The sequence below is a fragment of the Mustela erminea genome, chromosome 10 (assembly GCF_009829155.1).
Source record: "Mustela erminea isolate mMusErm1 chromosome 10, mMusErm1.Pri, whole genome shotgun sequence".
NCBI classification, from domain to species: domain Eukaryota; kingdom Metazoa; phylum Chordata; class Mammalia; order Carnivora; family Mustelidae; genus Mustela; species Mustela erminea.
This window is the reverse complement of record NC_045623.1, coordinates 93,266,428-93,275,814: the sequence shown is the minus strand read 5'-3', so window position 1 is coordinate 93,275,814 and position 9,387 is coordinate 93,266,428. Positions and strand designations below refer to the sequence as shown.

At 55.3% G+C, this 9,387-nt stretch overlaps 1 protein-coding gene across 4 annotated transcripts in view; it reads left to right on the top strand.

Moving 5' to 3' along the window:
* Positions 1-9,387, top strand: part of EPHB2 (EPH receptor B2) — a 181,944-nt gene that overhangs the window by 136,600 nt on the left and 35,957 nt on the right. For all 4 annotated transcript variants that reach the window (XM_032302011.1, XM_032302009.1, XM_032302008.1 and 1 more), the window contains exons 4-5: positions 2,228-2,383; positions 3,543-3,878. In XM_032302011.1, coding sequence (XP_032157902.1) covers positions 2,228-2,383; positions 3,543-3,878 — 492 coding nt within the window. The remainder of the gene's footprint in view (positions 1-2,227; positions 2,384-3,542; positions 3,879-9,387) is intronic.

The window sequence follows — 9,387 nt, the reverse complement described above, 5'->3', positions numbered from 1 at the left end:
GCTCTTGCCGCTAGTTCCTTAAGGACGGGACTGGAGCTGGACACGAGATCCCCACGGGGCTTGGGAAGGGGGCATCAGCTAGTGTCTTTGTCAAGTTGGCTGCCGCGTTCTGGAAGCCGCCTCCAAAACGTGGGTAAACTAAAGGCACCAGGGTGTTTCCTAGTGTCCCGGGGGGAAATGTCCGGGGCGTAGGTACTGCGTACTTGTTTTATCCAGCAAGCCCTGAGATTATGACTGTAGCCTCTCCCCACCCCATGCCAGACACCATCCCTCGCGTGGAGTCCTCGTGGCCACTTTATGGGTTAGATGCTGTCATCCCAGTGAGAAAACTTCAGCCCAGAGAGGTTGAACTACTTGTCTGAGGTCACCCAGCAACCTGGTATTTGAACCGGATACAGTTCAGTAATGCCAGGAACTATTCTAGGCACTTTTGCCTAAATTTAACCAACATAATCTTTGCAACAACTGGAGATAAATACTATTGTCCCCATTTTGCAGATGAGGAAATAGCTCTAGCGACTGGCCCGAGGTCACACGCTGGCACAGGCAGAGCTGGGACCTGCCAAGCCACCGGCGCACTAACCAGCAGTCTTCACTGCCTTTCTGTTCTCGTGGTCCCCAAAGCCCAAGCCCTTCCCACGTTAGCGAGCAGCTTCAAGATGTGTGCTGAGTGCCGACCAGGCTCTGCGCTGGGGACAGGGGAAGGAACTGTGAATCAGACACGCCTCCCATCCCGAGAGGGCCACGAGCATGGCCAGGGGACCCCCCGAATGAATAATTGTGGCAGGGGAGTAAAGCTTTCTGACCTCGAGTCATGTAAGCACCAAGGAGGGCGGGGGTCTCTGAGGCTGAAGCTGGTATAGGGGCCAAGGGGAGGGCCGTTTGCTAAGATTTGAACATGGAGGATAAGCTTAAAGACCGGGCCTAGAAAAATGATTTAGGGAAATTGATGTTCGCCATTTACATGGGAGGAGATGGGCGCTCCGAGGGATGGAGTCGCTTGCCAGAGGTGACACAGGCCTGGAATGTGATCCAGGCAAGCGCCCCTGGCCTGTACTTGCTTGAGCCGCCTTTGACCCCAACGAGGAACTTGCCTGTTGCAAAGCTCTTCCCTGTCTGCCTTCTCACTTACCCCTTATGTGGTCTCCCCTCCCCAGGCTCCACAGCAGTGCTGGGATGATGAACCCCAGGAAGCAGAAGAAACAGAGGCCAGGAAAAGGGCAGGGCCTGGACCCCGGGTCTCCTGATGCCCAGCCCAGGGCTAGGGTAGTGTGGATTTGCACACAGGTCTGGTCATTGTTTGTAGAACCTAAGCCCTGAGCTGCAGGGCCTGAACCCACATCCTGAACATCCCGCCAGAGCAGGGAAGAAGGCCAAAGCCCCTGGAACTGCCCAGATTGCCCAATGCCCCATCAAGTGGAAACACTTCCCTCCGCAGGCTGTCCCTGGTACTGCAGGCTCCCTTTGGTGGAATAAATTGCTCCAACCCCTTCTGTAATAACAGCCACTCTTCACTGGGCACCCTATACTGTGCCAGACCTCCTGCCATGTGCCTTACACATGGGACCAAATTCCCCCAGTGGCCTTCAGAAATGGATCTTAGGATCATAATTTTACAAATAAGGAAACTGATTCTAAGCATGGTTTAGCTGGCTTGTCTATGGCCCCACAGCTAGCCCAAGGCCAAGCTGGAGCTCCAACCCAGGTCTACTTCCAAAGACAATGTTCTTTTCTGCTGTACTCCATCACGTTTCTATGTGGCCTGCGCTGTGCTAGGACTTTTCTAACGTAATCATCACGATCCTCTGGACGCTGGGGATCTAGTTACAAGAATCAGGACTCAGTCAGCCATCAGTGAGCAAGACTGGGCCCTGGGTCCTGCCCCAGACTTCTTCAGGGTCTTCAGAATAATTCAGGAATGACCTTAGAAGCAGTGTCACAGCCAGCCTGGGAAAGGGGAAGAGGGATTGTTAGTGGCCTCTGATGAAGCCATAGACAGCTTCAGAGACAAGAAACCAGGCAGCCTGGAACCTTCTGGGCACAGATAGGACTGCCCTATTGGAGCCTGGAGACCCCCAAGAGCCTTAGGAGATGGGAATTCTTAGCAGTTGCATGGCCCCTCCGTGATGCCGTGCAACCCCTCAGAGAGACCACACGGTCTCCCCATGCCTTGTGGCCCCCGACTCCTCATCTGGATTCCCCAGACTCTCCTTGTCTTTTCTCCCAGGTTGCCCATCTGGAACCTTCAAAGCCAACCAGGGGGACGAGGCCTGCACGCACTGTCCCATCAACAGCCGGACCACCTCGGAGGGGGCGACCAACTGTGTGTGCCGGAACGGCTACTACCGAGCCGACCTGGACCCCCTCGACATGCCGTGTACAAGTACGCTCGGGGCCCCGGGAGTGTGCGAGGACCCCCTGCGTCCCGAGCCCCGCTACGGAAAGCTCGGAGCAGGGGGTGGGCCGGCGGCCGCCTGGCTCCAGCCAGCCTCTCCTGCTCGGGGAGCGGCCAGGCACCTGGTGGGAGGGGAAATGAAAAACTGGTTGGAAAAGGACCATCCTGGGGTCCTCGTGCTGCCAACGCACAGCGACCGTGGAGCTGGCATCTGGCTCCGTCCCTCCTCCTGCCAGTCGCGTGGAGCATGAAGTCAAGGTCTCGATTCACAAAGGGACGGTGAGTGGGAGGCTTGGCAGAAGGAGAACCAACACAGGTGGTGTCTGTGACAAAAAAGGCTGCCCAGTGTTCTAACCTGGCAGCAGCCGCCTGAATCTCAGGCCAAGGTTCTCTAAGAAAGGAGTGACGGGGAGGACGATCTTACCACCCCTGTACAGACAGGAGCAGATTTCAGCTGCAAGCTCCAGAGAGCCGACCCCAGTGACTTAAACCATAGGACTTTATTCTCTCACATAGCAGAACCCCAAAGATAGGCAGTCCTGGAGATTGTGGCAAATCCACGGAGTTCTCTGGGATCTGGCTCGCTCTTCCTGGGCTGCCATCCTCCGTGTGAGGTTCCTACGCTTTGGGGTTGCTGCATAGTCCAACATTGCTGCTGAAGCTCCGGCCATCACATACCTTCTAGAAAGAGGAAGAAGGAAAGGGACAAAGGAACATTTTATAACGGTCTCCTTTTAAGAAAAAGTCCTGACCGACAACTTCTACAGTGTGTCAGTGGCCAGCCCTTCCTCACAGGAGGCTAGGAAATTAGCCTTCTAGCTGGACATCTTGCCACCCTGAATAAAATTGGGTTCTGTTAAAAGAAAGAAGGGGAAAGAGATCTCGGGTGGGTATGCCCCCCAACACATGAAGACCAACCCTCATAACAGACACCAAGGAGGCTGGAGGCCAGGGGGAGAGTGTTAAGCAGATGTGCAGCATGATGAGAGTTATATTCTAGAAGCATCCCAAAGGGGGACGGAGGGGAGAAGGGATTTGACGGAAACCTTGGGGGCCCTGGGCTAAAGCCAGGGCAGGGGGCAGAGAGCCGTCTCCTGGGAACAGACCTCCTTAGCCCCCACTGACCAACACCTCTCCCCACCTGCAGCCATTCCCTCCGCGCCCCAGGCGGTGATCTCCAGTGTCAACGAGACCTCCCTCATGCTGGAGTGGACCCCGCCCCGCGATTCAGGGGGCCGCGAGGACCTGGTCTACAACATCATCTGCAAGAGCTGTGGCTCAGGCCGCGGTGCCTGCACGCGCTGTGGGGACAACGTGCAGTACGCGCCGCGCCAGCTGGGCCTGACCGAGCCGCGCATCTACATCAGCGACCTGCTGGCCCACACACAGTACACCTTCGAGATCCAGGCCGTGAACGGCGTCACCGACCAGAGCCCCTTCTCACCTCAGTTCGCCTCCGTGAACATCACCACCAACCAGGCAGGTAAGCGCTTCAGATGCCCGCTAAGGGGGAGCAGGGCCGTGAACCTGAACGGGTACCCTGCCGGCCCCGGTCAGGGCCTCCGTCCCCTCTGTGGAGTGGCTCCTGCTGCTCCGAGGCTGCGCTCGCCTGGGAGAGGACGCGTTACCCCTGCCTTGACGTGCGGTCATAGCAATTGCTGTTATTTGGCGAACATGCGCTGTTGAAGGCTCCCTCAGACAGGGGAGAGCAGTCCAGGCCTGTGGGCAGGTCGGATCCACTTGGAGACGCGGGGACCCAGGTTCTTCCGTTGGCGTCAGCTACCCTGAGGCACCAGGTGTGTCTGTCTGCAGGAAGGTGGGAGAGAGAGGGCCCAGGGAAGCAGGACTGGAACCCATCCCTTCTGTGCATGGTCCCCTGGAAAGAACCTGGTCATGTGACCTTGCCAGACCACAAAGGAGACTGGGCCATGTGGTCCTCTCCAGGTGGCGGTGGGGAGATGGTCAGTAGATATCCAGCAGTTTCCATAGACGCCTTCTGGGAGCCTTCAGCCCACCCCAGTCCCGCTCCGACAAGCTTTTCTCCCTCAGCTCATCTTTCCTCGTCCTTTCTGGGACCTTACATTGCCCTCCATCTTCTGCCTGCTTCCTTCATGGCAAATAAAGTTGCCAAACATTGCAGTCTCACTACTACTGTCATCCCTCTTCGGTCACACCTCTTAGGCTTCTGACCCCTTCTGTCCAGCGAGGCCACCATCCCCTGGGTCTCCTGTGACACTTCCCAGGCTCATCCCCAACCAAGGGCCACATGAGATTTTCGAGGACCTCATGGTACCTGTGCAGTGTGCCCCTCTGTTATTCACTCAACAACCCTTGGCAAGCCCCTGCTGTGGGCATGGTCTGGACCCTGTCCAAGGAAGAGCCAAGGGAGGCCAGACTCCAGGAGAGAGGGTGAGTGGGCTACCCACCTCGTCTTTCAGATGTCAAGTGGGGCCCACACCGTAAGTGCTCAGGGGATCCAGAGACAGAAGTCTAGGAAGGCTTCCTGGAGGAAGCAGGATTTGGCCTGAAGTTTAAAGGACCAATGAAATGTTTATGGGAGTAGTAGAAAGAAATGTCTTTTGAGAGTGAGAAAGCACGTGAACAAGGACATGGACGGAGAGGGGCCAACCACCTTCACCTGGTTGAGAAGTGCTGTCTATACATGACCTCATTGCATACCCCTGGCCTCCTTGAGTAGGAGGCATCCATGTCCCCATTTTACAGATGATGCTCAGAAAAGTTGAGTCACAAAGCAGGAAGGGTAAGGGACAGGAATTAACCAGGTCTACCAGATTCCAATGCTTGGGTGCAATCCAGCATATGTTCAAGGAACCTTGAGGTGAGACTGTGGGTCTGATAGTACGTGTGAGTGAGCTCATTCGTAAGAATGTGTGGGTGTGTCACTCTATGTGTTTGGGTGACCATGTGTTTATGATTGGGATCGCATGTTCTGTGGCCATGTGGCTTCTTATTTATAAATGCATTCAAGAGCATGGGTGTGTCTGAAGCCGAGGGGCTTGGAACGGGATGTGTTGGAGCATGAATTTGTGTGTCTGAACGTGGCCCTGCCTGTCCATGTGTTTGTGTACGAGAAGGAGTGTGGTTTTGTTCCCGAGTGTTTGCGGTATTGCTGTGGCGGAGAGGACATAGTTGTGAGCGTGTGCCTGCTGTTCGTGCAGGGTCGTGGGTGCGTTTAAGCCTCCGCTCAGAGTGAGGTTCAGAAGGAGTTGACTCAAGGCAGGCAATGCGAGAGAACCCTCCGAAGCCAACAGCTGTTGGCAAAGACACCTAACAGATTACGAAGCCTCAGCTGGGAGGCTCTCCAGCTTGCCAGGGCCCTGAGGTAGGGAAGCCTAGGCTTCCAAGTCCTCTCCCAGGCTCTAGGGGGAAGGGGGAGGTGGGAGTTCTTTCTCTGGCTCTAGGGACCTCTTCTGCACCCATGTAGAAGTCCTGGGGGTAGAACTGTTTACTCAAGAAGCCTCAGCTTATTAGCAGCACGGGGTAGAATCTGGGCTGCTTGACAAGCTGGACCCTTCCTTTCTAGAGCTGGATATTCCCAGAGAATAAAGATGAGGCAGAGTGGAAGTGAGGGGCTTCCAGAAAGAAAAGTGTGGGGTGTGGGGGAAGCCTCCGGATTGAAAGACAGAAGCAACAAAAAACAAGCACTGGATTCAGATCTGGGTTTGAATTCCAACTTTGCCATTCATTTGCTGTGGGACCTCAGTGTATCAGTCAGTTATCACTACGATGATGCTGCATAACAAAACCACCCCAAACCTTAGTAGTTTACAACAATAAATATTTATTTTCTCACTCACTCATCTGTGGGGCAGCTAAGGTTTAGCTAATCTGCAGCAGGGCTCGCTGAGCTGGGCAGGACTCCAGAATGTGGGTTGGCTTCAGTCTGTTCCACATGTCTCCCATTCCCCTTGGACCCGCCGCCACCCAGGCTGGTTTCTGTCATGGTGAATGTTGGGAGCGCCAGCAACTGCGCCAAGCCATGACACACAAACACTTCTCTCTAATGCCTGTGGCGCAGTCACACACAGCAAATGAACCCTGCAGAGTGACTTGGCAAGGGGTGTCAGTACATAATCCTGTTCCAAGAGGCGAAACCGAGAAAACTGATCCAACCCATCACACTCATGGAAAGCACTGCCTCCCTCAGGGCCTCAATTTTTCCACCACACTGTGGATCAGAACCCTGTGAGAGCTTCTCCAGAACATAGGTTCCTGGACCCCGCCCCAGACCTATGGAATCCGAATTCCAGGAGTGGGCCCTGGGCATCTACATGTTTAATGAGGGGCCCAAGTGTTTCTTACTATTGGACAGATTTTGGAAACTCGGATCTAAGCCTGTGTATGCCCTCAAAGCCCTGAGGCTTTCTGGGTCATAAATACCCTTTCTCCCTCCTCTTTGTTTCAAGCCCCTAGATAACCTAACTCTTTCTCAGATGGTCAGAGCCCAGCTGGGGACCATGCAACCTTACCATGCCCTCACCACCTTATTCCCCTTTACCAGATGAGGAAACAGAGGCCCAGAGAGGTAGAGTCACCACTAAGTGTTCTCAACTGGGATTTAAACCCAGCACTATGGGACTGTAAGTCTACACTGGAGAAGAGGCGGTTCTTGCCCTTGACACTTTATGCCCTGATTGGGAAGATGAGACACAACACAGCATCTACAATGCTGTGGCATAAATGAGGGCCCAAGGAGGTAGAAGGGAGGGGAGAGAGATCACAAGCAGAAGAGATCCTTGCTTCCTGGAGAATGGGAGAATGGCAAATCTTGGAAGGCTTCCTGGAAGAAGTATTTGAGTTTGACTCTGGAGAATGGAGACGCTTGTAAGAAACAGAGATGGAATCATGTAGAGAGAAAGGTGTCCCGGGGAGGCAAGTGCAGGAGGCAGGCTGGAGGGAGAGCTCTTTCTGTTCTTCCTGAGCACAAGGTGCTTTCACACATGGTCCCTCTAGCTGGATTGCTTTTCTCTGCACCATTTTTTCAGACCTTAGCTCATCGTTACTGACCTTCTTCACTTGATCACCCCCCACACACACCATGGCCCTCAAGCCTCCCTGGTTGGGATTTTAGCCTTATGTCTTTGATCCTGTCCTTCCCGTCTGTCTCCCCCGCCATCGGCATGTGGTGGTACACAATGGGTCTGCTTTTCCTTACTTACCACGGTTTTCCCGGCACCTGGCCAGGGGCGCACCACAGCAAATGCTCAGTGAACATTTGCAGAAGGGCTCAGAGAAGCGTGGAGTGAGGTGGGGTGTAGAGAGGTACCACAGACTGGAAAGCAAAGCTGGGGACTTGATTTCCAGACAGATGCATTCAGTGGTCGGTTTTAATCAGACCCTAAAATTCAATATATAAATATCTAGCTCATTGCCTTAAAAGGAAAAAGTATTCCTTTTGGGCAAGTGACTGGGCCTTGCTCACACTCCCTTGGCACTCACCGGGGCCAGAGCTGTCTTCTGACATCATAAAGCCATCAGGCCACCTCCGAACCACACTCCGCTGTTCCAGGACGCCTTTCCGCCCCGTATTCCTGCGTCCTCTCAGGGGCCCCTGGAGAAAGGAGGCCAGGCTGGGCCGCACATCCCCACTTGACAGAGGAGGAAACGGGCGTGGGGAGGGCTCAAGCACGTGCCCGGGCTCACTCGCTGGGAAGGGGCAGACCCAGGATTCAGTCTGCTGTCCAGAGTCTCTGGTCCTTGACACAAACCAACCAAAAAACACAGGGGTTGGGAGGGAGGAGGCAAGCCTTAGAATGGGCTCCAGAAGAAATGCCCTCCTCTCCGAGGTGGTAGCATTTAAGCCGAGATCGAAATCACAAAACAGAGACAGCCACACAGACCGGGGTTGGGGGTGGGCACGTGCGGCATTTCAGTAACGTGGGGCTTGTCCTCGGGGCCGCGCCCAGTCCTCTTGGCCGGCCTCCAGGGCTGCAGCAGACACGGTCTCACCCAGAGCAAGCTCGGGGCAGCCGCACCTCTGCCCAGTTCCAGCAGGGCCGGGGAGGGTCTGGGTTTGGGAATCTGGCAAATAAACCTGGCTTTGACTCAAGCCTGGCTGCTCACTGGCACACAGCCTTCGACAAGTCACTTAGCCCATGTCTGAATGCCTCTCCTCGCGAGCGTCCTCACCCCTCCTCACGGGACTGCTGGGAGGCTTTGGGCTCAGGTCTCAAGGTGCCTCCCGGGCTGCCTGGTACATGCAGGCGGTCAGAAAGGCGATCATTCTGTATTCCCCCAAATCATGACAATGGCCCCCAAGTAGCAGGTGTTTCCTACGTGCCAGACAACATCCCCGGTCCTTGACGATGAGCCTTCACGACGATGCTATGGGGTGGGCCCTATTATCCTGTCTCACGGGGAAGGAAAATGAGGCATCGAGAGTTAAGTGACTTGTCCCCGGGCACCAGGCAGGCATTGGTGGAATAGTTCTAGCACCACATTCTTGGGGCCCCGTGCTGGCCAGACAGGCCTTCTGCAGAGGTGAGGGAGGCTGTGAACGGGGCCTGCGCGAGCCACAGCCCCCGCTGGCAAAGGCAGTCTTTGGCATCACCCGTGCTGAGTAAGAGATCAACTAGTTAGGAAGGTCCCCTGTCGTCCCGTCCTCGTGGGGCGTGTGGGCAAAAAGGCGTCACCTGTGCTGGGCTCAGCCTTCTCTTCCAGCACGGGCCTCTTTGCTATGTGACCAGGCTGCATGGGAGGCTCTGCTTCTCCCAGCCTCGGGGTCCTCGCCTCCGGAATGGGCACCGATCTGTCCTTCCCGCTGTGCTGGAGGGAGGCAGGATCAGCGACAACGAAGACAGAGCACCCAGCACGTAGTTCGTGGGTGAGACGCGGCATCCAGGCCTCAAGAGAAACCAGGTGTCTTCATTTCCTCTTGCTGCTGTAACCAAATGCTGCAGACTTAGCAACTTAGCACGAGCCTCGGTTCCTGCCTCCCGGCTCTGTAGGGCAGGAGACTCGTCTGGATCTCA